The sequence below is a fragment of the Ochotona curzoniae genome, unplaced genomic scaffold (assembly GCF_017591425.1).
Source record: "Ochotona curzoniae isolate NIBS_2020 unplaced genomic scaffold, NIBS_Ocur_1.0 contig_430, whole genome shotgun sequence".
Lineage (NCBI taxonomy): Eukaryota > Metazoa > Chordata > Mammalia > Lagomorpha > Ochotonidae > Ochotona > Ochotona curzoniae.
In genome coordinates this window covers 14934226-14961076 of record NW_024466219.1, presented here as the reverse complement: position 1 = coordinate 14961076, position 26851 = coordinate 14934226, and the positions used below count along the sequence as shown (strand labels likewise).

At 55.1% G+C, this 26851-nt stretch overlaps 1 protein-coding gene across 10 annotated transcripts in view; it reads right to left on the bottom strand.

Moving 5' to 3' along the window:
• Positions 1–26851, bottom strand: part of NFASC (neurofascin) — a 155027-nt gene that overhangs the window by 33818 nt on the left and 94358 nt on the right. For 5 of the 10 annotated variants that reach the window (XM_040985261.1, XM_040985262.1, XM_040985264.1 and 2 more), the window contains 12 exons: positions 20735–20840; positions 19058–19254; positions 18558–18680; positions 15622–15792; positions 11581–11631; positions 6438–6549; positions 5967–6151; positions 4703–4834; positions 1605–1748; positions 1059–1170; positions 578–744; positions 181–328 (listed from right to left, as the gene is read on the bottom strand). In XM_040985261.1, coding sequence (XP_040841195.1) covers positions 181–328; positions 578–744; positions 1059–1170; positions 1605–1748; positions 4703–4834; positions 5967–6151; positions 6438–6549; positions 11581–11631; positions 15622–15792; positions 18558–18680; positions 19058–19254; positions 20735–20840 — 1648 coding nt within the window. Of the gene's footprint in view, positions 1–180; positions 329–577; positions 745–1058; positions 1171–1604; positions 1749–4702; positions 4835–5966; positions 6152–6437; positions 6550–11580; positions 11632–15621; positions 15793–18557; positions 18681–19057; positions 19255–20734; positions 20841–21498; positions 21517–26851 lie in introns of all 10 variants that reach the window. The other 5 variants (XM_040985257.1, XM_040985259.1, XM_040985258.1 and 2 more) reach the window with 2 other exon arrangements.

Below are 26851 nucleotides of genomic sequence, written 5' to 3'. Positions count from 1 at the left end.
TATTGCAACTGTGTGTGCTGTGACGCCTGGAGTGGAACAGGAGTGGTGTTGGGGAAGGAGATGGGTGCGGTCTCCTGCCAGCAACAGGTATGGGCTTCGTGGGCGTGTCTCTGACTTGAGAGCAAGGGAAGAGCAAACAACCGCAACACCCCCCAGCGCCTGTGAGGGGGAGGGGCAGACCTGTTTCCGATGTACAGGGGCTCCTCGTCCTTCAGCCAGGACACAGTGAGTTTCAGGGAGGGGTCGTGCTTCACGCGGCACTCCAGCTGCACCGTGGTGCCTTTCTTGGCCACCTGGTCTTCAGGCATCCGGTAGATCCTGGTAGGGTCTGGGAGAAGCCCAGGACAGGGTGGGGTGGGCGGGGGGAGTCGTCATGGGCCTCCTCTCTGCCCAGCACCCCAATGTAGCCAAGCAAGGTGACCCTGAGGCCTGCATGGATGGGAACTTGGTGGAAATGGCAGGCAGCAGTTTCCTTCCCAGCCCCTCCTTGGGGCAGGTTGATGGTAGACACAGCCCCGGGGCCAGCATCAGGTGCTCCCCAAACCCCCAGCCCCCTAATGGGGATCCACGCCTTTACCTTTGACCTCCAGGCGGACCTGGTTCTCGGCTTTGCCCAGGATGTTGGTGGCGACACAAGTGTAGATGCCCTGGTCCTCCTTGCGGATCATCTTGATCTCTAGGCTGCCGTTCTCGTACACATGGTAGTTGCCACCATCCAGGTTGCTTCCTTGCCCATTCTTAAACCTCACGATGGAGTGGCAGAACACACAGCATACTGAGAAGGCACCCGCTCGCCAGAACCCCAGGGGCCTACAGCCCTGAGCCTCACCCCGCAGCACCTGCCTCCCACCTCTGGCAGGCCCCTCCTGGGATCTCCATTCTGCCTCCACTCTGGCTCTGCATGCTAAGGGGCTGGCCCTGGGGGACCCGCTGTGGTCCTCCCTGATCTGATCCTGCAGAACTCCCAGGTCTTGGTAAGTACCCGATCTATAGACCAGGTAAGCGCCAGAAAGGTGAGACCAACCAACGACCCCTGCCGGGAAAGGGCTGGGTCTTACCATCGCAGTGTGGGGATGGGAGATCCAAAGAATGGGCAGTCCAGCCGGGTACGATTGTAGAGGATCACTCTGATGAGCTGGTTCCGGGGCGACAGCATCCTGGGTGGCACATCTGCAGCGAGAGCCGGTGCTGGCTCCAAGGGCCACCTCCTCTGTCCCTCCCCCAACACGCCAATCCCACACCTTCTCCCTACAGACCCGGTGACACCTGTCCACCCCCACCCCTTCAGGGGTCCTCTAAGCAGCAGGTAAGGAAGGAGCCAGCCTGTTTGCCCACCTGCACCCACCCCAGCTGCCCTTCCAGAATCCTCTCCTGGCCCAAAGAGCCACTTACTGCCTGACACCCCAAGGGCACCTAGGGCAGTCATAACAGACATGCCAACATACTGAGGGTGAGAGCAGGTCCTGGGTTGTCTTCTCTACTCTGGTATTTCAGTTCTCCGCCTGCCCACTAACTTGACCTCCATCCAGCCCCGCCCCGCCTCTCTGACAGGAAGGCACACCCGTGTCCTGACACAGTCCCAGGGCGGGCTCCACGCAGCTCACCCAGCACGCTGACGAAGGCATTGGCCAGCAGGTAGCCGTGCTCATTGGAAGTGTTACACTGGTACACAGCCCGGCTGCTGATCTGGGTGTCCCGGAAGATGATGGTGTCACCGGCCACCTCGCGGTTTGGGTTGGGCGGGGCCGCTGCGGGTCAGAGATGCCACGCATGACAAACGGTCAGGCAGGAGACGGGGGCTCCGGCCAGATCTCTCAGGTACCATCAGGAACAAGCAGCACTGGCGGGGCCCAAAATATCTGGCCTCCCTACACGACTAAGCTGGGGGCCCTGGCAGAACCCTACTGGAGCCTGGCTCGGTCTATGCCCTGGGAAGACAATGCCCTGCTTGAACGACTGGCAGCTGGGCAGCTGTGGTGGTGAGCACAGGCTTTGAAGGCAAAAGGGGGTTGAATTCTGACCACAGCACCTGCCAGCATTGCCGAGATCCTGTCTGCAGACCAGTTCGCCCCACAGGGTGTGGGAGAAGACAGCTAGAGATTTTGTGTGTACAGAACATGGTCGGCAGGAGGTCCTGCCCCATGGATGGTCACTGGTATCGTTAGGGTCTAATGTGCACGTATTTCAGTGCATTTTACAAAGCATAAAGCAATACACAAATGGGCAGGATCTACCACCTTCCAATCCTCTGCAGACATTCACAGTCAGACCTGGGAGCCAGGACCCCCCATAAACAGACAGGGGTCTTCCTAACTTTAAAAATGTATTTTAGGGTCCAGCATGGTAGCCTAGCAGATAAAGTCCTCATCTTGAATGCACCAGGATCCCATTTGGGCACCAGTTCTAATCCTGGTGGCCCTGCTTCCCATCCAGCTCCCTGCTTGTGGCCTGGGAAAGCAGTCAAGGATGGCCCAAAGCCTTGGGACTCTGCACCTGCGTGGGAGACTTGGAGAAGGCTCCGGGCTCCTGGTTTCAGATTAGTGTAGCTTTGGCTGTTGCAGCCACTTGGGGAGTGAATAAATGGACAGAAGCTCTTTCTTTCTGTCTCTCCTCTCTGTATATCTGTCTTTCCAATAACAAAATAAAAATCTTTTAAAAATATTTTATTTATTTGAAAGGCAGAATGATACAGAGAGCTCTTCCTATTCATTTGCTTGCTTTCCAAATCGTCTCAATTACCAGGGCTGAGCCCAGCCAAAGCCAGGAGCCCAGGATTCCCTCGAAGTCTGCCATGCAGGAGCAGGGGCCCAAGCATTTGGGCCATCTGCTGGTCATTTCCCAGGCACATTGGCAGGGAGCTGGATTGGAAGCAGAGCAGCCGCGACTGCAATTGGAGCTCTGCTACAGGATGCTGGCAGCACAAATGGTGGCTTCACCTCTTGCACCATGATGCCAGCCCCAAGGAGTCTCCTGCCTGCCAAAGCTCCAGTCTTCCGTAGCCTGACCCAGGGAGGACACCACCATGTCAGTCCTCTGAGGACTGAAGCTGGGGTTCTGCGCCCTGGGGAAATCAGTAAATCCTTCTGGGCCTCATCACCTTCATCCACGAGGCTGGAAGGAGCCACTGCCACCTGTCACCTCCACACCCTCCCAAGGAGGGTGAAGTTAAGGAAAGACAACAACAAGCTGTCGAATTCAAGTTTTCTAGAACTCTAAAGAATGGTCACTTCCTCATCTTTGACCGCTGACAGCTGACTTCACCTTGGGCTCCCCAGCTGGGGTGGCAGAGGTCCTCACTCAGACCCACGAGGAAGGGATGAGGGGCAGCAGGGGCGGGAGTCTGGCCCTGAGGACATCACTCCCCAACACAGAGCAGACAGAGACAAGATCAGCATCTGTGCCATCAGTGCCCTGAACCCCGCTCAGCAGAGAGGCATCAAGGAAAGAAGTGCCAGCAGTCCTCACGAACATCTTTCCTGGCTGGCACTCCCCGCTCCCCACGTCCCATAGAGCGAGGGCCAGGCGATCCCTTCCCTGGGCTACACTGCCTTCTCGTTATCCTGTAGCTGGCTCTGTCACCTGTCTGAGTGCTGGGGGACAACAGGGAGAACTGCAGAACAGGCCAGGTCCCTGTTTCTGCCTGCTGCCAGGGCCACAGTCTCTCCTGAGGATAGGGCTGGGAGTTTGTAGACTAGTGCCAGCTCAGGTGTCATCACTTAGCAACCCAGTGTGCTTGGGGCTACTCGCTGCACAAACCAGAACCTTATTTCTCACTCTGAACTTCTTCTGAGAGTTGAGAGACCACAGGGCTCCAGTGCTGGGCCCCCCTGGTGGCATAGCATGTTCAGCTTGCATCCTATATGGGTGCCGGTTTAAGTCATGGCTCCACTGTGATTCAGCTCCCTACTCAAGTGCCTGGGAAAGCAGCAAAGTGCTTCAGCCCCTGCACCCTCATGGGAGACCTAGAAGAAACTCCTGGATTTTGGCTCAGTATGGCCAGGCTATGGCTATTGTGACCATTTGTGGAGTGAACCAGTGGATGAAAAGATCTATCTCACCTTCTCTCTCTGTAACTCTGCTTTTCAAATAAGCAAAAATGAATCTTTAAAAAAAAGATAGATGAGGGCACCTTCTCAGCCTCCCCTCTCTGTAGGCCCCACCTCTGCACCTGCTTCCACAGCAAGTCCTTCAGGTCCTGAGAACTTGACTGAGACCCCAGGCTGTGAGGCCCCCGGAATCCCTACTCTGGGCAGGACAAGGTTTTCCCTAACCTGTTCCTGTGCACTTCTGCTCTTATAGGAAATTCTTCTTCATACTCAACTACAATTTTTTCTGTTGCCATATCATCCTACCTCTTCTTGTGCCAACAGGGACTTGGTTAACTCATGGCAGTGACTTACTGGAGCTTTTTTCCAACTGCCAGTCTCTGGTTGTCACTCAAGAGTTCAAACCCCAGAAGAGGCAGACACAGTCCCCAGACCTGAGCCAGGGTTCTGCAAATCTCCTAGACTTGGGGACACAGCCAGGGCCTGCTGAGCTAGTCTCTCCCACAAACAAGAGGCTAGAGTCCTGAGGAGTAGTCGGGCTTGGGGAAGCAATAGCCATGGTGACACTCTTTCTCTTCACTTCCAGCTGGGGCCAGCCCACAGAGCCAGGAGGCTGGTCTTCGACAGCTGGGCATGGACAAGGGCATGTGACTCACACTGCAGGGGTTCCCCATTCACCATCCACTGGACAGTGGGCTTGGGGTTCCCATTGGCTCGGCACACCAGCCTCCCATCCTCGCCAGGAGCCAGCACCAGGTTCTGGGGTTCATCCAGCCAGTAGGGAGCAGCTGGAAGACAAGGAGGGTGCAGATGGGGAAGTCAGACGCATGGGGCAGGCAGGACGCAGCAGAGACTGGCTTCCTTTGGGAAGCAAGAAGCCTGGAGTCGCAGCCCAAGCCCTCCTCCCCCTTGGACCAGGCTCAACTGCATGGGAAGGCTTAGTCCAGCTCCTGCGTGGCTGGCCTGGCCACAAGAATGCTCCCTGCTTATGTTAAGTTTGCCAAGCAATAGGTCCAAGAACAGCTGCCCCAGGAGAGCTCTCAAAGCATCTGAATGTCAAGGCCCAGCTAGACCTCCTCAATGTGAGTGCTCCAGACAGGCCTGGGTGACCAAGGCTTATAGAGGACACACACACTGTGCTGTGCAGCCAGGGCTCAAGTTACAGCCTGGGGAGGTGGTGAAGTGGATGCTGGGTCAGCCCCTGTGGGTCTTGGTCACTCCTACAAGATGAGACCCCTCGGCAGTGGCCTCATTTGATCCTTGTAGCCACAGGACCTTAAGGGAGCACATTTCTCAGCAGGCCATGCCTTCTACTGATTTGGAAACATCTTGGACTTTTTTTTCCTAAGAGTCTTTTGGGTCAGTTTCCCCAAAGGCTAGGAACCCCCACAGCTGCAAGATCCCTTAGTGGGGGTACAGAGGAAATGCTTGTTCTCTGGTCTCACCAGCCACCATCCAGGCAGCCCACCACACATGGCTGAGATGAGGTGTAGCTGGAGGGGGCAGGCCTTGTTGCTTTGGGGAATTTGCCTTGGCCATGAGGTCTTCCCGTGGCCCGCATGAGCACACAGACAGCACAGGGCTAGGACAACACGTCGCGAATGGGGATGTGAAATGAAACATAGGGAAAGCTCTGGAAGTTGGGTTAATGGGCCACAGGAAGAAATGCACCTGTTGGGGGACCCCAGCACAGAAAAGAGCTGGCTGAAGGTCAGAGTGGATTTCCTTCCCCCAGCCAGGCACACAGACCCACCCACCTATAGCAGCGGTATCACCCATCACGGGTCACTATTACCACTGACTGCTGAGTTGCAAGATTCCCCCACTGGCTCTGCCACAGCCCTGGGCAGGGGGAGGGACAGGGTGGTTGTGGTGCTCAAGGCGGCAAAGGGATCATAATGAGAAATACACACAACGTACCCTTTACTCTCACCGAGATTGTGTGCCGAATGCTGCCCATCTTGTTAGAGGCCAGGCAGAAATACTCCCCGGAGTCTTCCTCGGAGACATTGGTGATGCGCAGTGCCTTATTAAAGTTCTCCAACTTGGCCTTGTCGGAGGGGAGGTCCCCGCCTTTCTTGTACCAGGCGATGTCTGGTGTGGGGCTAGGAGAGGAGACCAAGTCGGGGAAATACAAGACTTAACCCTAAATGTGGCTGCTGGCTGCATTCTCAGAGTCTTCGAGGTATCCTGGGCCCAGGGGGACATTTGTCCTTTGAGCCCGCCTTTCCTGACACGGGGCACCTGAGGGACACCACCCTCCTTCCACACACGTGCACACACAGAATGCCCAACCATCTCCTTTCTCAACACGCCAGGCAGAGGCAACCTTCCGGGCTACCTCCCATGCTGCTGCAGGTGGCTCCGGACAGGTGTGTGGGTGATACCTACACCCCTGAGGCGATGCACTCCAGCAGCAGGTCCATGCCACGCAGCACCATCTGGCTGCTTGAGGTGCCCTGTGGGTACATGAAGCTGGGTGTCCTCTCCGCAACTCCTCGGGCTGCAACAGGACACAGCAAGTGTGTGTGAGCCCGCTGCCCCAGGTAGACTGGGTCAGAGAGACAATGCTGCCGTCCAGCTGGCTGACATCACCCCATGGGCTTGCACGACCCTGAGAGCTGATTTGGGAAGCTCGGGTGCCTTGGTCATCCCATCACAGGTGGGTGCCAGCAGCTCTAAGTTCTGAAAGGATCTGTCAGAGATCCTTCCCCATCTTCCCCTCCCACCTTCCCTGGGGCAGGGCTTGAGATGCCTGAGCAAAGAGAAGTCTGCCCCAGTGAGCATCCTGGGCTGGGCTCCCAGCAGCCCCCGGAGGGACCACAGGCTAGGTCATTTCACCATGAACCTTCCTTCCAAGACACAGGGACATGGAAGGCAGGGAAGGGGTGTGCAGGGCCGTCGGACAATCAGCCTGCTCTCTGGGACCTGCAACGAAATCCCAGGACCTCAGCCCCAGCAAGGTGGGGGAGGTTATCACTGCAGCTGAGCAAAGGTGTGGAGAGAATGAGTGAGGAGGACGGACACTCAGTGGGAGGGGACAGGCCCATGCTGCTTCCTTACTAATGACTTTGGGAGGGGACTGGGAAGGAGGTGTTAATTATATGTGAAATGGGGATGGGGTGGCAGGAAGAGTGATAGTGGCAGCCAAGAAGGAGGAGGTGATGTGCAACTCAACCAGGCGAGGAGCTGTCACACACACACACACACACACAGACACACACACATACACACACACAGGTGTCAGAGGCCAGGAGGTCCCAGAGGCTGACTGGGTTGGGAACATGTTGGGATGGCTGTCTCCCTCATGGGAATGGTCCTGCCAGTTTGTGGATACCCACGGCAGAGTGGATCCGCTGGCCAGAACCTTCTCTTTCCACAGAAGGGGAAGGGACAGGAGCAAGGGTTTTCCAATCAGAGCTTCCATGTTGGCTTCGACTGCAAGAGTTACAAGGAACAATCAGCCATGCCTGGTTTTCGGGGGTCCGAGATGAGGAGGAGGCCAAGGGAAGGCAGAGTTGATGATGTAGGGAGTTCTCTGGACACAGGGAGTGTGAGAAGGAAGGCATCCATGGTGGGGAAAGGGGGCAGTGATCTGGTTGGGGCTGGCAGAGTGAGGACCGAGCAGTGGTGGGTACAGCTGGCATTGTTCCCTGTGGGAGCTCCCTGGATGAGCTGATGTCTAGTGGGACCGAGGGGTTCCTGTTGGGGGGCACCTGACTTCTCTCCCTTATCTATGGTGGGGAGACACATCATGTAGTCTGCCACTAACTTATCTTGTTGTCAGGGGAAGGAAGCACGGGACACAAGCAGGTGATTAGGCTGCTGATGGAGACATGGCCCCTAGCAGGTGTTCGGTAAATGCCTGCAGGGTGAAGAGATTAAAAGGGGACAGGAAAACAAAACAGTAGGCAACTGTTTCCCCATGCCATATTTCTGCAGACATCCTTGCCTACCCCACAGCGTACACGCCCACAAGAGAGGCTACTGGAGGGGTTAATGCATTATGAGGTTAATGGGTTACCACCTCTACCAACAGTTCTCACAGCCCCCATCCCCGCTCTCTGTACCAAGAAAGCCAGTACCCAAGTACAGCTTCCTCCCTCCCACCTTCAGAAAGTCACCAGGACACTCAGGACAACACAAAGTCAAGGACACTGGGAAGAGGAGGAGATTCCGGGGTGGGAGGTTCTTCCATCAGCTCAGAAAAGTTGGGAGCCTTGTGATGATGTGGAAGAGGTCCCTGCTCAGGTGTCAGGCTTCCCCCCACCCCATATAGATGTGAGGCTGAGTCCCCTGTGGACATTTAATTTACACCCTGCATGTGGTGTCACACGCACACAGGACCAGCAAAGCAATGAGACTGGGGAGGAGAGAAATCCACAAGGACTATAAAAAAGTTCCAGCACATCTCTGCAGCATGTGGTCCACAGAACACCCCCAGAGAAGGAGACACTGCTGGGAAATAAGCCAAAGGTTGAAAAAAAAAAAGCAGAGAACATTCATGAAGTCAGCAGTGACAACGGGGCCACTGTGTGGTGGGCAGGAGTTGGGAGCTAAGTGCTAAACTCAGGTTGTGTTGGGTCACTGCAGCAGGCCTGGGGGCAATCGCCAGGAAGAGGAGTCACCAGACCCGTGCAGGGTCACCACCAACTGGGGTCAGGACCCTGTACTCTTATGTAAGCCTGTTCCCTTCACTTCCCCAGTGTCACCTCTGTCTGCTGGAGACACTTGTTCCCATTTCTGACAGTCGGCTTGAGGCACTTTAGACCCAAATCCAAACGTTAAGGGATGTGCAGCAGAAAGATCCTGTGTGGGTGAATGGCATCCGTTCCCTGCTCAGACTCCAGCTGGGAAGGGGGCAGAGAGGACCTCCACCCCCAAGGCATCTGAACGGCACAGCAAATGAGTAGCTGAGTTGGGGGGAGAGGCGTGATCTCTAAGGACAGTCTCAAAGGGAAGCTATGAAAGAATGGGGTCAGCTGCAGTGGGAGGAATTCCTGAGAACTTGAGGTGGCCCCCTGTACCTGCAGGAGGGGCCTCCTTCTCTCCCTGCACAAGTTTGGAGGCAGAGACTTTGAAATAAAGGTAACTGCTACCAAGGTGCTTTACGGGTGGGAGGGAGAGAGGCAGGAGCCCAGGCAAGCGGGCCCCCACAGGCAGAGCCTGCCGCTCCTTCTGACCTTCAGGGTGGGCTCTGTCCCAACACCAGATCACATTCAGAACCTGGATGTCCACATGGGTTCAGGAGGAGGCAGCCACTTGGTGCATCTGACCTCTGACCCCAGAGGTCCAGTCCTTCCCTGCTCTCCCAAGCTCTGGATGGGCTGGTGGTCAGCCAGCAGTCATCAGGGGACGACACCCCTCCACCCCACCAAGGTGTGTCGGGGGAATCCAGTGAAAAACGCCTCTCCATTGTCTCTTGCTGTCAGAAAGGTTGGGTGCACGGGCAGCCGCAGCGGCTCCCCTCTGCCAGGTGCTGTATGTCTGGCCAATCAGATGCATCTGGGAACTTTTGTCACAACCAGCTTCTGGGCCAGCTGGAACCTACATCTAGACTGCATTGCTGCTTCTAGTTCCCAAAGTCAACACTATGACACACAGAGGCTGCATTCCTGGCATCTGGTCTACCTCTCTGGTTTTAGGAGTGGGAGGCCAAACAGCCCCTGGCAGTGAAAAAAAAAAAAAACTGTCTAGCAAATCTGAAGCTTTTACTGTCAGGAATTCACTTCCTGGTGTCTCACCCTCATCTTTCAGCTTTTCTCCTTCCAAGGTTCTGAACAACTTTTGTTTCTCAAGACCACTCTGTAATTTTTCCCTGTTTATGGCACACTCCTCCTCTAACCCATGCCTGCCTCCCTCCCTTCCTACCCATGGTTTCCCTTCACATTGTCCATGTCCTTCCCAATGTCAGAAGCACAGGTGACCCAGGCATGAGCCAGCCCATCATAAGCCAAGTTCCTCTCAAACCAGCAGTGGGTAAGAGCTACCAAGCATGGACATCAGGTGCAGTGCAACCCCACACTGGAGCCTGACGCACGTTATCCTGTCCAATGTTCACATTAACCCAGGAGCAGACACTTGCACCCCCACCTGGCTAATGAGGACATCACAGCTCTGAGACATTAAGTGACTTGCCCGTGCTACTCAATGGTACATCCTGGAGCCTGGATCTCACTCAGGCAGCCTGCCCCGGAGTGTACTGGGAGACACCTGAGTCAGTGGAGATGTTGTATTTCAAAGCCAAGTACTCAGGGGCACTGGGCGTTTCCCTCCTTTTCCCCTTTCCACTATTTCTTTCCAGATGCTTGAGAACAAGGGGCTCGGCTCCATGGTGAGGGGTGGTGAGCCCCAGCTGGTTTTGCAGTCCCGGTCAGTTCTCGCAACTGCTACTCAGTCCCTTGTGAATGCCCACCACTGGTCACCAATTGGCTGGAAGACTGAATCCCCTTGCACTTCATTCTACTGATAAGCAACCCTGAGAACCTACTCTCCCATGGGGCTAATCTCACACAAGGAGAGGAGCTGGGGCTAGACAGGCTCCAGAACTTCCGGGTTCCAGTCTGCCTCAGGTCCACTACTTCCTTGGGTGGAGCATCTCTCTGTCAGACTCTCAGTGCACCAGCTGTTTGCTGCCAAGTTCAAGGCCTCTGGCTCCCTTGTCCCCTACCCCAGCCCTCCACTCCAGACACCAGTCATTGCTTCTATCAGCACATTAGGGACAGACACTTCCCACAGACCATCCTCAGGGGGCCTGTGGCCTCAGCTGCAGAGCCAGCAGAAGATGATGGCTTCCGGCTGTGGAAGGAATACAGTATCCCTGAGTCCCCACCAGGGGCTGCTAAGGAGTCAAGGCTGTGGGCAGCACACAGGTGCACAGCTCTGCACTGAGTGAGAAATAAGCCTGAAGCTGTGGCCCCACAGTTTGCAGGAGTGGGCACGCACTACTGGGCAGAGAGGCGGCACAGGTGAAGGAGTACAGCAGGTGCCACCATCCTTGCCACTAACTTGGAAGGGGACTCAGAGCGGGACCCTGACGCCTATCCCAGGAGGATGTCAGAGTGACAGGGCCTAGCTGGGAAATGGTCCTTCCAGTAACTACGGCTGGTTCATTTGCAGACTGCAGCTCATAACCACAACTCACCCCACCAAACTTTCTGCGCCCCTTCAATGGCCAATAGGACCCAATAGGACCCTTGCTTCACCTCGCTATGGGCACCCCCAGCCTCAGGGACTCTGTCCCCACCCCTCTGTTCCACTGGCCCCCTTACACTCCACTTAATCCTCACAAAGCTCTTGCCCAATGCTGCCTGGGTTTGAACAATACGTTGAGACCTCAGCAGCTCACAGCTGGTGTGTTAGGAGCTGCGTCTGCCAATGGCGGTCCAGCAAATGCCCCACTCTGATAAGCAGCGTTCCGGCGGAGGTGTCAGACCCACCACCTCGCTGGAGTTAGTGACGCGGTGTCAGTCCGGTTAGGCAAAGTGTGGTTAGGACAAGGCCAGGCTGTGCCCAGGTCACCGCTGCGACTCACCACTGTACATGTCAGGGTGGTTTCCTAAGGACGAGTCGTTATAGGGGTGGTCTGCAATAAACAAAAGAGGGTGAGCGGGCGGGGGGGACCATGGAGAAGTCAACGGAGGCGAAGCCACAAAACAACTGGGGTGGGCACTGGAGCTTGGGTGCAAAGGAAAGACGTGGCACGCTGGGTGAAGAACGAGCAACACAAAACAACCCAAAGAAAGGGAAGAAGAGGTTAAATCCTGCAAAAGAAGAAGGCAATAACACAGTCTGTTTTTAGGTAAGGGAAATTAGGTTTGAACTCGGATCACGTGGTCTCACTGCGGTTCAGAACAAACGAGCCCCGGATTAGTCGCATCTGCAGCAGCAGTTCTGGGCTGACACCTCCTCCAACGGCTGCTGTCTGGGATTCTGGATCAGGTGAACTCTTGGGGGGTGTTAGTAAGCCCTCCCGCCCTGGGGGGTGTGGGGAGAGCCAAGTCGCACTGAACAAAAGCTAAGCTGCAACAGGCTGGAGAGAAGAGTTACGGACAACCAAAGCAGGGATAGAGATTCCTGGTGGTCCGACCGAGGGATGAGGCATCCCCAGGGTAAGGAGATTGCAGATAGTTTTTGTGAGCCTGGAGAGCTTGGCAGAGGATTAGGATTTAGAATGAGATCTTGGGGCAGCTTGAGGAGGAACCATGAGGTTTATGCTCTGGACCAAGACAGTGGCACTGCCTATGCGGGGCTTCTGGGGGCTCTCCAATGTACTGGGATGGTAATGAGCCCTGTCGGGGGCCAGACCAGTGGCTTTTGTGCCAGCAACAGGTCATTAAGACCCAGTGCGCTTCCTCCATCCCAAGAAGGACATCCCATCAGGCGACAAAGCATCAGGCCCTGTCCCGAAGCAGCTTCTCACCCTTAGCTGCCACCAACACCTGTCAACTGCTGGGTTTGAGTTTCAACAGCACCCACAGGGGGCCTGAGAGGCTGAGTGGCAGCCAAGCAGGCAGGCAGCCCTGAGATGTCCAAAACACAGTCCAACTGCCTGGGGGAGGCTGGGTTCTGTGCCAAGACATTTGCATATTTGAAGACAGATCCAATACCAGTACAGCCAATTAAGAGATGGGGGATGTGGGCTCTTTCCTGGGACTGGCATCATGCTGCAGCTCAAGTTGGCTGACCACCTGGCAGGAAGATCTTTATGACTGAGAACCATCTCTCAATGTGGGCTTGGTTGTGAAAGACAAGTCAGCCTGGTTAGAGCTGGGACTCTTGGCAGGAGCCCATCCCCCATGGAGGGATGAGGCAAGTGCACAGGGTGGGGGTAGGGGCTGTAGGTGGGCATGAGAAGGAATGTTCCCTTCTCTTGGGGGGGAAGGGCTCTTCTCACATGTTCCCAGGCCAGCAGGTGCAATAGGACCTACCCTTGCCAGGGAACCAACACACACTCCGGACCGAGTTCACTGCCTGTGGGTTCTGGACAAGAGGACAAATACAGGTAGACTTTCTTTCCCCTCTGGTTATCACCTGCACATCAGAAGAAAGCAGGTGCATGGGGCCGGCACTGTGGCTCAACAGGCTAAAACTCCACCCTGTGGTGCTTTATGGGCACTGGTTTGTGCCCTGGCTGCTTTACTTCCTATCCAGCTTCCTACTTATAGCTTTGGAAAGCAGCAGAGGCTGGCCCAAGTCCTTGGGCCCATACACCTTAATGGGAAACTCAGAAGCTCCTGGTTCTTGGCTTAGGATCAGCTCAGCTCTAGCCATGGCAGCCATTTGGGGAGTGAACCAGTGGAGAAAAGACCTTCTTTCTCTCTCTCCTTCTCTCTGTAAATCTGCCTTTCAAATAAAAATAAATATTTTTTTAAAGAAGGAAGCAAGTGCAGTGTTCTGTGGGACTTCCTCTTGCACCGCAGTTCTCTCTTACAGGGCCTAGGAGGGTCTCGGTGCTGGCTACAATACCTGCAGAGGGGGGCAGTTGCCTCTGTGTCTGCTGACTCCACATTGAATCCACCATAGATCTCTGCATGCACCCCAAAGCTGGTTTTGCAAGGCCTTTCAAGTTGCCCATGTGTGTACTACATGCTTGTCCCCACCTCTGGTGACACAGGAAATGGCCAATGGGGGATGGAGGGCAACAGTGTGATCTTTTCCCAGGCAGGCAGACATGGTGGGGGCACCTAGAGAGAACAGTGCATTTGCGCTGCCCTCCCCCACTCCTCTGCTCCAGCTCCCAGACCTGGTTTTGAGCACACAAAGGAAGCCTGTGTCCTTTCCAGACAGGGAATTGGAGAAAGCACACCCGTGCTATTTGAAGCAACTGTGCCCAATTGTCAGCTGGCTTGGATGTCCAGGACCTGCTTCCAGCCAAGATGGCCCATGGGAGAGTCCAGGAAGCCGACAGGGTCCTGCTTGGTCACCATGGAACAATAGGTCCAGAAATGAAGCACAAACACCCCTTGCATCCTCTGGGGGAGAAAAGGGTATTTCTAGAAAGCCCAGCTTCTAAATGTTGTTTACAGCTCTAATAGCTTAGAGAAGACTCTGGCCCACCTCCACCTGCCCAGCATGGTGGAGGTCACCTTGGTCCATGCCAGAAACAGCAGGCTAACTCTCAGCCTCAGGCAAGGAGCCGGGGGTCCAGAGTCAGCTCAGCAAACACCTTGCTCCAACATTCTCTCTCCTCCTCATGCTGTCCACCCCAGGCTGCTCTGAGAGCCGGCATATGCCTCGCTGTCCTTCCTAGCTTTGCCATTGGCTAGTGGTCACCTGGACATGCACTGGGGAGGTGCTGCCCACAAACCAACTTTCTCTTCTGGTGTACCCTGGGCCAGTTCAGAAAGAAGCCAACCTTGGAGAGCGACAAGCAGAGTGAGGCAGGGGTCAAGTGGTCAGGGACACACAGGGCTTGAGGGTATCATATCATGGGCAGCTCGCCACCTACCTGCCCATCACAGCAAATGGGGATGCCATGGCAGCAGGAGGAGGCCATCAGAGGAGGGGACAAGGAGAAGTGAGAGGGCAATGACAGCAGGGAAAGAGGAGGGAAGGCAGAGAAGAGAAGGAAGAAACACCAGCAAGAGGAGGAGAATGAAGAAGGCAGGTGCTGCCGAGGGTCGCTCTCCCTGCTACGGGGATCCTATGTGGGCTGGGCTCACTCTCAGTGCTCAGGGGAAATGGATGAGGCCATAGGAGTCATCTTGAGAGTGCTCACCTTGAGTGCTCTGCACCTATACCTGCCCAGGAGGCACTGACCTCACTCGGGGCTGGCACATCCTTCAGCTGTAGGGCTTCATCCAGCCTTCCCCACCATTCTCATTACCCACAGCAGCAGAAACAGCATTCACAACCAGAACAGACCCTAAAGGGCTCCTGGAGGAGAAAGGCCTTCTACAAAGCATGTTCCACATCCATGGTCAAAACATGCCCACACAACTCCCAGTGCCCCAAGTGGGCAGAGAGCTACACCACCAATGCTCTGCACTGGCCTGTCCCCACCAAAGAGGTGACCAGAGGTTACCACCATGAGACTGTGCCAGGAAATATTCCTTACTCTTTGCTCTGGCCGCACAGAGTCCAGGAATAAAAAGAGAAAATAGAACCAAGCTAAAATATCCACCTGCAAGCTGCAAACCCTGCCACTCCATTGGGATCAGCATCTACGTGTTTCAGCATCATTTATTATGATATTGGATGCTGCAGTTTTCTTTTAGATACAAAGATAGCTAAGAAGTGGTTAGAACCAAAACAAACAGGTGCAGGGGCAGGATGCCAGATGACCCCTTAAAGCAGCAGGTCTCAAATTCTGGTGTGCAGCCACATCATTTGCACAGGTGCCAGGCCTCAGTCCAGCTGCCAGGTGCCCAGCTTGTCCTGACACCCACCAAGGTGTGAGTCCCACTGACTTAGAGTGGGACTGAGTGGGACTCAAGCCTGCACAACCACGGAATGCTGTTTGAGGGCATATGACATCCAGATTCCATAAACTGGACGGATGTCTAGGTCAGCCTCAAGCACCCACCCAGGGCTACTTGGGCTCGGCAGGCTGTCTTCCCAGCCCCTCACTTACTGGTGAGGACCTTGAGGGTGAAGGGGTTCTTTTGCTGGATGGTGTGGGTGAAGTGGAAGCGGGCGTTGCAGCTGTAGTCAGTTTGCATGTCCTGCAGCATCACGTTGGAGAAATACAGGTCTCCGTTGTGGCCCTGGGACACACGCTTGTCTTGGGTGATGGGTTCCATGGCTACGAAGAAGCAGAGGCCCGGTGCGCAGTTAGTCATAATCATTTAGTTATTTATTTGAAAGGCAGTTACAGAAATGGGAGGGGAGAGAGAGAGAAAGAGGGATCATCCATCTGCTGGTTTACCCCCCAAATGGCTGCAATGGCCAGTGCTGGGCCAGGCTAAACCCAGAGGCAGGAGTTTCATGCAGGTCTCTCTCTTATGTGTGGTAGGGCCCAGGGACTTGAGCCATGTTCTGCTGCTCTTCCAGGTGCATTAGAAGTGAGCTGGATTGGAAATGGAGCAGCTGGGACACAAACTGGCACCAATCTGGGATGCCAGCATTGCAGGCAGCAGCTTAATCCTCTGTGTCAGAATGCCAGCCCCAAGCATGACAGTGCCAATGGCTGAGCAGTACAGCGGCTCAGACAGGGCCTGGAGCTTGGCACTATTTGACCTAATCCTCTGCACTCAGAAGGAGAGAATATTCTCATTTTACAGCTATGAAGATCTGGGCGAGCATTACGATGTAATGGGTACAGCTACCATCCATGATACTGGCATCCTATTTGGGCACTGGTTCAAGTCTCAGCTGCTCCACTTTTGATCAAGGGCCTTGTTAATGGCCTGGAAGAACCATCAGCAGTAGAAGATGGCCAAAATGTTTGCCTCCTGCCTGCCCCCTGCCATCCCCCTGCCACCCACATGGGAGACTTGGAAGAAGCTTCCGACTCCTGGCTTTGGCTTGGTTCAGCGGTGGCTCCTGTGGCCAAACTGGGAAGTAAACCAGTAGATGGAAGATCTCTCTCCCTCGGTATCTCTCCCCCTCTATCTGTAACTCTGACTTGCAAATACATAAATAAACTTTTAAAAAAATGTCAAAGATAGAGAGTGGGTGTTTACATAATAATGAAGACACTGCCGGGGGCTCCTGCAGCCCATATTGGAGGGCCTGGGTCAATTTTCAGCTCGGTTCTTGATCCCAGCTTCCTTTGACTGCACACTCTGGAAGGCAGCAGGTGATGGCCCAAGTACTTGGGTCCCTGCCACCCACATGGGAGACCCAGAGTCCCTGGCTCCCAGTTTTGGCTTGGCCCATCCTCAACTATTGAGGGTATTTGAGGACTAAAGTAACAGAGAGAGGAAATACCTCTGTCTCTTGTTCTCACTGCCTTTCAAGCAAATAAAGTAAAATAAATGAAAGGCAAGGACTCAGCGTGTCCTGGCTTGCACAGGCAGAGAGGATGAGCAGGAGTTTAAATTCAGACTTATCTACGACCCAAGCCCAAACTTTACATTGCCTCTTCACGCTACAAACAACTTCAGTAGCCCCAGGGTTGACCCCAAATCATTGGGTGTCCCCGGATCAGTGTTCTGAGGCTCCTGCTGGCAGAGGTAGTGGGCTGAGGTCAGGCACTGTGGCTTGATCATCTATTCTGCAGTGGTACCCTGCCAACATGGGCACAAAGCAGCTTGCTGAACTAACTGAAATGGAATGTGGCCCTGCTGCCTTTAATCAAAACTAAGCTTTCGTCGATTCTAAGATGTACCTTCGGTTTTATTTATGGATTTTGCCCTTAAGTGGAAAAGCACTGTGGATTATAACCGTGCTCTGATAATGAAGCGCACCATCCGCTTTTAAGAGCCCTTCTCACTGCACAGATGCTTCAACTGTGTGCTCTGGGAACAGAGTGGCTGGGAGTGCTACCTATGTACCTTCTGTGTGGGTGGTATGATGGCAGCTCTGAGGACCAGGCACACCAGCCATCTCTCTCCACTCCCATGGCTGGCATTGTAAGCCATCCTTTCTTAAGGTTTATTGATGTCAAAATTCCCGCTGGGAGAGCAGATGGGCTCTTCAAATCATCGCCCTTCCCTGAGGTCTGCCCTGTGTCAGCCATTGCATTAGGTGTTGGTGAGATGGCTAAGAAAAAGCCTTTCCTGCAAAGAACTTCCAGGCTCCAGCAAAAGTGATGGCAGGCAAATAAGCCAGGGCACTGCAGCATGATGAGTGGGACGCACCCATAAAGAAAGGGGTAGACTGCAGAGAAACGTCTGATCCATCCTAGGGTGTACTGCACCTTGAGCCCAGCAGAGAACACAGAGGAGCTAAGAGACACCTAGGCAGCAGTAAGAGTGTGTGCTGAAGACTAAGCGTGTAGAGGCCTCTCAGGGAAGGAGGTGGGTCAAAGACACTGGATGGGCAGAGGGATCAGGGCAGGAAGGGAACTGCACACAGAGAGGCGTCCAGGCTTTCCCAAGGTGAGACAGGAGCCTGCAAACGCCATCACGATTCCACCTTGCTTTTGATAGAAGCAGGGAAGTGGCTCAAGCCCAGAGAGGCCAAGCAAGCCTTGGTCCCACGTCAGCGAAACAGTCTCTGCATGCAGGTGTGTACCCTGTTCCATCCCTCCTCCCGTCCCCACTGCCCGATCTGCTGAGAGCCAAGAGCAGGCTCCCTTCCTCCGAAGGCCTTCCTTTTCCTCCTCCTCCTCACCACAACCACTACCAAGCACTTCCCGTGTGTCTGGTTCTATACTAACCACTCAGTACCTATTATCCCATTGCCTCTCACAATAGCCCTATTGGGAGAGGAAACTGAGACCAAGGGATGTCAAGCACCTCTCAAAGTTGTATGAATGGGGCTGGGTCAGGACAGCCCCATGCAGGCCTGCCCCCTCAGCCCCGCGGCTGCCTGGCACCTGCTTTTCTCAGATTAAGGTCGGTTAGCTGTGAGAAAGCCCTTGCCCCCGCCCCCCCCCAATACCCCAAGGCCCCTGAGACTCACAGCTGCTCATCCAGAAGATGACTGGGGACGGAAGTCCGGGTGGCGGGTTGCACTGCAGGGTCAAGGGCGCACCTTCTTGAACCACCACAGGGTCCAGGTTTTCCTTGGGCCACAGGGGAGATTCTGGGGGTGGGTGAGGGACAAAGGAGGAAGAAGTGAGGGCCAGGATCAGGAGCTTGAAGAGGGGAAAGAGAGTGAAGGAGGCAAGAGAGGGGGCTGGGGCATGAGCCCAGTTAGGGGTGACCTTGGAGAGGTGTGGGCAGAGGGCCCTTTATGGTGACAGGCACCTACCTACACCTCTCCCTTCCCTCCTCCTCGGCCCAGAGTGGCCAGTGAGGTCACTACACACTTGGCATTGAGTTTCCTTTTCAGGGGATTTTCGGGATTGGAGGAGTTGCATGGAGGGCACCAAGGTACTTAATGGCTAAGGGCAGGGGCAGTCCTTCTGGCATGATCTTTCATGCCCCTCCTTTCCCCCTGCAATGCCCCCTGAAACTCACTGGACACCTGCAGGCGGATCCTGTTAGACAGAGCTGTGCCGAATTTGTTGCGGGCGAAGCACTGGTACTCCCCCTCGTACTCCTCCGGCCGCCCCCCGCTGCGGAAGTCAATCACCAGGGTGCCTGACCGCCGCCTCATGGACACGCGGGGGTCCTTGGCGATGTTGAAGAACCTGCTGTTGCGAGTCCAGTGGAAGCTGTGGACAGAGTGGGAAGGGCAGGGACAACCAAGACAGATGGGATGGCTTGCTTCTCCAGGCAAACCTCAGACAAGTGCGCCCGACTTTCACCGTGCCTTGGTTCTCAGCTCTACCAAGTCCTAGGCCTCACCAGATGACAGTTCAGGGCTATGGCCTGGCACTAGTATTGGTACCCAGCCAGGGCAGCGCACCATGGATGGGAACTGGGGGCTGCTCAGGTGTTTGCCACAGGTCAGTTTCACCAAGTTCTCTAAGAGTGGCTGTGGTTTTGAACTCTGAGAATCCAGGATGAGTGGTTCCTTCCGCCTTCTTCCCACCAGGAGTGCAAATTCTAAAATCCCAATACCCTAGCCAGCTGGCTCTGCTCCTCCCACCTCCTGAATTTGCAAATCCACTCCAGAGCCAGAGTGAACAGCAGCAAGGCTGCCTGAGACCTATTCAAGGGAGCATGGATGATAAAGCCACAGCCACACATGGTGGCCCTGGAGCAGAGGTTTGCAAAGGCAACTTGGCCTTATGCAAGGGACTTCAAAAAAGGCCATGGAAAATACATATTCTGTGAAAAACAAATCTGTACAAATTCCAAAGGTTTTTTCCCTCCCCAATAAATTTATCTCTTAATTCTACTTCTCCACAGACTTTTCAAGTCTCCCAGAATTGAGCCACTGCACAGAGTGTGGGATGGTCTCAGTCTCTTCTGAGAGGGTGTGTACCGGCTACAGCAGACACACCCTGGGCTGCCTGGCCCTGGACAAGACTGGGGGAAGGAAGCAAGGGCAGCCGAGGAGGCCTCTCAGTGTCATGGTCACTGCCCTCATAGAGGAACCTCGCCTCAGAGGCCAGGTCAGCGAGGCACTTGTTGCCGGGGGTGGGGGGGGTTCCCTCCAGGCTCTGGGGCTCACAGCTGCACATGCTCTTCAAGCCCTAGGAACAAAAGGCCTTGTGGTTTATTCTGGCTCTGCACCTTTCAAGTTGGGGGACCATGGAGAAGGTGCTTACAGCCCACACCCAGCCCCCACACCGCCTCCTCCCTGGTTCCTGTCAGGGGAGGGGAAAGGCCAGTGTGAGTCGCAACACCTCTCAGAGCCCGCTTGGAGGCAAGGGTCTCTCGCTGGATCCTGACAAACATGCAGGTTGAGACAAACTCAGAAAGGAAGAATCAGGTAAATGTCAAACACGTCCTGGTAGCTGAACGCAGGGTGGGAGAGGGGACCCAAGGCAGCGGAAACAGAGTGATGCTCTGAACGTCGTGTCCTGGGTCCTCACTGTGGGTGCTCCTGAACCACTCAGGTTTTCCAGCCCTTAGCATCCTTGCTTGGTCACCCGAATTGTACCTTCCACCTGGTGGGTTCCCCAGGGAAATTTCTGGAATGAGTGGACTTAACTTCTTAGTTGCCTTAGAGCCTCACAAGCTCAGAAGCAGAATGTGTGGGGGAGGTTAAACACCTTCTTCTTCGGCCCCCATCTGGGCACTCACCTGGGGGCAGGGTTGCCCTTGGCTTCACACTCGATGAGGATGTTGTCCCGGGGGTCCACAATATGGTCCTTCACCGACTGTTTGGTGATGGTTGGGGGCTGGGTCACTGCAACAGGGCACACCATGGGTGGTCAGGGCAGCAGCACCTATGTCGGGGACCCTTGCTTGGGGAGCAGCTAGCATGGGGAGTTTCGGGAGCCATGTGGTCAAAGAGGACAAGAGCACCTTATTCTAGGCGTGTGAAGGAACAAGAACACCTCAGCAGCACTGCAGGATACGGAGTAGCTGTCCAAGGCCCCAGGACACCCCTTTTAGAAGATCCCGCTGGGAAACTGGAGTTTGTTCCACTCATTGTTATGGCCCAGTGCTCTGCACAATGCATATGTTTCTAGTCAATTGTCATTGTCTGACTACAGGAGCAAAAGCATTCAGGTTTCGGAGCTGAAGGGTCCCATGAAGGGTCTCAGCAGCAGGAGGCCTGGTAGCTCTCCAGCCATGGCGAGGCCAAGGCTGAGCAGGTGTTGATTCCAGAGCCTTCCCAGGGACTTGTCTGCATGCCAAGCGGCCCGGTCTTGAGCCCCAAGGTTTCACATGGGGACAGGCACTGGCCACAGGTGGGAAGGGTGTCTATGGCAGCAGTCAGCTCTGACCTAGACTCCCATCCTATACCTGCTTCCCAGCAATAGGCTGCTCTGTGGGGTCAGGGACCAGTGGCGCAACCACTGCCCCAGGCACACAGGGGGAGAGGGTAAGGGAGGACTTACGCTCGTTCTGAATGCTTGCTGTTAGTTCCGATGGGTTAGCATGGGCGGGGAGAAGAGAAGAAGATGGTTATTGCATGCGAGCAGCTGACCTGCCCTGGCAGCCTCAGGCCCCAGCGTGCAAGGGAGGGGTGGGGAGGGCTGCAAGGCCAGGAGCTTGGGGAACGGGGCTTGGCTGAGGAAAAGACTCAGTGAGTGCTTGCGGACATGACAATGCCTCCTTGGGGAGATGAAACCGACGATGCCCAGCAGAAAGCTCGGCTTCTGATCAAACTGTGATGCTGAATGTCCCCAAACACCAGCGTTGCCCGAAAGGCCATCTGATGCCACTTAGGGACATGGGCTCCAGGCCAGCAAGACAGGAAGAGATGGGATTTGGGGGTGGTCAGAATGAGGGGCTAGGCGGACGGACCTGGACCCTGCCTTGCAGGGCAAAGGGCCAGCAGGGACTCCAGGCTCCTCCCACACCTGAAAATGTTCTCTCCCCTCCCCTTTTCCGCCTTTCCCATCCTTTGGGAAATTCAAGGGACAAAGGCATTCTCACTGCCCTATATCTGGTAAAAGTTCACTCCCACAGAGAAACCACACTTCTAAACCTGACTCTGGAGATGTGGCAGAGTACCCCTCCCTTCTGAGCTTTCTACGAAGGACACAAAGAGGCAGGTGGCAAACACCAAACAGGCACTTACTCCTGCACAGGTGTGCCCCACAGGGGTGCACACATGTGAGGTCTGGCTTCTCCTGAATCACATGGGGTTCAGTGGTTCGGGAGGGAGCCTGGGTCTTTGCATTTCTGACAAACATCCAGGTAACACCCATGCTGGCTGTCTGAGGGCCACACTTTGGATATGAAGGCTTTGTTTACTTATTGTTAAAAAGTTTACTTCAGAGGATGAGAAAGAGCTCCCATCCACTGGTCCACTCCCCAAATGCCTTCAGGGGCTGGGGCTGAGCCAGGGACCCAAGCACTTGAGCCACCCTCGCTGCTGCCTGATGGGATCTGCTGCATTAGCAGGAATCCCGAGCTGGAGCTGAGGATGGAGCCCCAGCACTCCGCTGTGGGCCATGGGCCTCTTAACCAGCGTCTTAACTGCTGGGCTAAATCCCTAGCCCTGCAAAACAAAATTTTAGCCTGTGTGTCCTTGGGGAGAGAAAGTTTTGGTTAAAATTAATCTGTAGGGAGGAACCAGTATGGTGGTGTGGCAAGCTAATCCTTCCCTTGCTAGCACTGGCATCACGCATGAGTGCTGGTTCACATCCCGGCTACTCCACTTCCCATCCAGCTCTCTGCTTAAGGCCTGGGAAAGCAGCGGAGGAGGGCCCAACACCTTGGGGCATTGTACCCTTGGAGGAGACCCCTAGCTTCAGATCAGTTCATCCCCAGCCACTGTGATCACTTGGGGTATGAACCAGTGGTTAGAAGACCTTTATTTCTCCTTCTTTCTCTGTACAATCTGCCTCTCAAATAAAAATAAATAAATCTGTCTTCAGGGAAGAGAACCCATTGGGCTTTAACTCTGAAGCATGTCTCCTCCCTGTGGTCAAGAAAAAGACAACATTCAGATCAGGAGCCAGGGCTGCGGGCTGTTCAGAGTGGGGTTTCCCAGGGTCTTCTGCTCTGGCTGCAGGGAGAGACGCATGGAGGAGCAGGCCAGGGCTCCGAGAGGGTAGCCCCAGTTAGCCGGGATCAAGATATGCAGAAGGGACCACAGGAGAGGGAGGAGACAGGGACAGAAGTGTACACCCGAGGGCACAGGCCACGAAAGCCCCAAGGGGAGACCAGAACTGCCTCTAGTGAATTCCTTAGGGGCCCTGTTAGTTCCAAGTGGCTCTACCACTTGCCCAGTGCTGCCTGGGCAGGAAACAGAACGCAGCAAAGGCCAGGGGGGATGTAAACTTCTAGCTGCTACACGCATGCTCTACTATCCTCCAGTGGCCTCCTTGTGTATGTGTGATTCTCCTGCAGAGACAAGAAATATTATCCTGGAAAGAACAGAAGTAGGCTGAGGCAGCAGTGGATGGGGGCAGGAGGGAGGGTCTATTCCCAGGAGGAGTAGGAGCCTGGAATTCCCGCTCTGTCTCCGACACTGGGTGGCAGAGACCGAGCAGTAGCAGAGAGCTGAATCAGGAGGAGAGCAACCAGGACTCTGATATGAGACGCAGGGACCCCAAGTGGCAGCTTAGCCTACTGCACCCCAAAGTTGGCCCTGAGCCCTGCTGCTTCTTACAGCCTGGGTCCCCGGCTCCTCCACAGGGGATTCCCTGTCCCCCGATGGGAAGCCTGACAAAGGCAGTCCCTGTCCACTCTTTGATGTATTCAGTCTGGCTCACTGGGAAGCCCGAGACATTGTCCAGGGGCTTCAAACCTGAGGGAGGGCAGTGGCCGTGACCCGGGTAAAATTCCAGAGACAAAGTCCCGAGCCAGGGGAAGAGGGTCAGATGGCTGGGGCCTCAGCACTCCAATTTCCACATTTGGGATGGGGGCGAGTAAGAAGGGAGACCACTGCAGCCACAGACCCTCAGGGCTGTGGAACAGGCGGGCTACTGTCCCCAGCCCTCAGGGACTCTTCTGGCTTAAGGACATCCGCAGCTACCATGGTGCTACCAAGGAATTTATTACAGGGACGGAATTCAACCAATAAGACAAGCTGCCAGGAGGGACAGCCTGTCTGGGGACCAAGGACACCGGCTCCCCTCCAGTGTCACACCACCTGCCCCGGCTCCTGCAGAACTCACTGTCTGGGCATGTTGAGTGCGGGAATGGATGTTGTCTTCTGGCTTCCAAGGGGGAGGAGAAGCTCATAGCCCAGCTCTGCGGGGTGGTGGCAGCAGATGCCAACGGGGCACCAAGGCTACTGCTCTGTGGTTCTTTCCCCTGCCTGGCTCTGGCACCTGCACCCTCTGGCACACCCCTGAGAGGATGGGGAGTGTGTTACGTGTGTGTGCACTGTCCAGGCATCCCGCAGTGCTATTTGGGATGAGGCTGGGAGGAAGTGACTTCACTGTCCCCTGTCTAAGGTTCCCAGGAGAGAACTTAGTGCCCTTGATGCTGGGAGGGGACAGAGGGCAAGCTTCCAGCAGACTTGCTGCTGGCAAACCTATGCTGGCTGGCAAGGTACCCTGGGCTATCTCCCCAGGTCAGGCTGTTCTCCTCAGGGCTGGGGAGGTGGGGTGCATGTGACTGCATTGGCAGGCACGAAGCTGGAGGCTGGGTGCCTCGGTGAGGGCACAGCCGTACCGGAACAGCCAAGACAGGAAGCAGGGCCTGGCCCTTGAGCTCAGACATTGTTCCCCAGAACTCAGAAAGGGCAAGCAAGAGAAAAGGGCACATCTGGCTGGAGAGCTTTTGGCCTGAGCCCCCAGGCAGACAGGGCGAAAGTGGAGGAGACCCAGGGTGAGTGGAGGCTAGGCTCGGTAACAAAGGGAAGGGAGAAATTTGGCCCAGAGCCCCCTCCCCCCCTCCCCCCTGGGGCCTCCCTACAGGGCTCACCTTCCTGGCTTCTTGCACTCAGCTTCCACACGCTCATCTTGAGGGATGTTGTGGTGGCCCCTGCTTTACCCACAGACTGCAGTACTCACAGGGGTGGGGCCTGCCCCCAACAGCCTGAGCTGCCTGCCCTGGCACAGCCTGGGTCACCCCTCCGTCTGGGAGGTGCGATGGTCCTATGCTGGCTGGGCTGCTTAGCTGCTGGTGAACTGGCAGAAGTGGCTGGATTTCCGGGCATCTGTGTGCTAGCCCGGATGTCCAGTAGGACACCTGCGTGGGGGTCAGCTGTGAAACTGACAAGAGAGATGTGTGTGGCACTGAACTCTGCCCATGTCAGCGAGCTGTGATGCCCATGAGTTTCAAGAAGGAACGGAAGGAGAGGTGGGCATGTTGAGCAACACAACAGCAGGGATGAGAGGTCTGGGTTCTTTCCTTATTATGTCATCCTGTTTCTGGGTGAGTCTGAGTGAGCAAGGACTTGTGTTTCCCTGGAAACAATGTGGCAAGGGGATCCCCCAGGCCTTCCTCAGGGACATGGGTAGGGGGAGACTGGAGCAGAGGTTACAGCTCTCCTCTCGGCTCTGGGCGCAGAGACGGGGCTTTGCAAACACAGCTGCTTTGGAGGCAGCTGCTCTGGCAGGGCTTCAGGATGCCAAAGTTCTCTATTTGGGGGTTCACCATGCAGAAGCCAAGTGTCAGGTGAGTGACTGAGTAAGGAGAGGCAGCCGCAGAGAATGGACCTCCACTCTGTGATAACCTAGTTTCCTCCACACGCCTCTCCCCTTCAGGGACATGGTCTTATCCCAACCCTGACTAAGTTATCTGCCCAGGACTGTTCATAGGAAACTTGCCTAGAGTCACCATGCAGATGGTAGCCATGGCAACAGCTTCTTTCCCCACTATACTGTCCTCATAGTACACACACCATGGTGCACTCACCATGGGGCACATGTGTACCCAGACAAGCTCACATACCCAGGTTCCTGGAGGACCTTGTCTATTCTGCTTCAAGTCCACAGATGAGACTACCAGCTGCCTGTCAGTTTCATACACCTGCTTTGGGAGCAGCTATGGTTGGTGCATAGAGTGCGAGGAGGGGTCTGACTTTGGAGGGCTTCCTGGAGGTTATGTCATTCTCCCACCTCCACCCCATATGTCTGTCAACTGGAGACAGCCCAAGTTGGTTGGCATCACACAGGGTCCTTCCAGCCCTTGAAGCAGGAACTGGAGGTTGGAGTGTTATGTCTCCTACCCTAGCACCAAGTGCCGGAAGTGTGGCAGAGCCAACACATGCCTTCAGGCAGAGCCAAGGAGAATGGCTGCCCATCAATGGATGTTCATGAATGTGGCAGAGGGTGCAACTGTGAGGACCTGGCTGTTACTGCAACAGCTCAAGTTCCTTACTTTATCAAGTTCACATCATGATCCCATTCCCAAAGAAGCAGATTTTGATTTCAAGCAATCTGTGCCTGGGTTTTTCACCATGACATAACTCTATGTGACTGTCACATTTAGCCACATCTTTGCAAAGATACACTTGCTTCTTACTCCTTTGCAGGCCATCCATCTACCTGCTTGTCCCAGCCAAGAGGGACTGTAGGGTTTAGCTTTTGGATACCCTAGACTTTCGAAAGGTAAATAATAACAGTTCACCATGCCAGACCCTGGATACTGCTCAGGTCCAAACAGTTCTGTGGAAGTGGAGCAGAAGGCATGGCCCACAGCTCTGCAGGCGCCTGCTCAGCCAGTGCTGAGGCTGGGATTTCCAAACTCAAGGCCAGTGCTTGTTCTTTGATGAGTGACTGAGCACTGAATCCCAGAATCCACTACTACCCAATCCCCAAACTTCTGAACTCTGCTGGCCTCCCC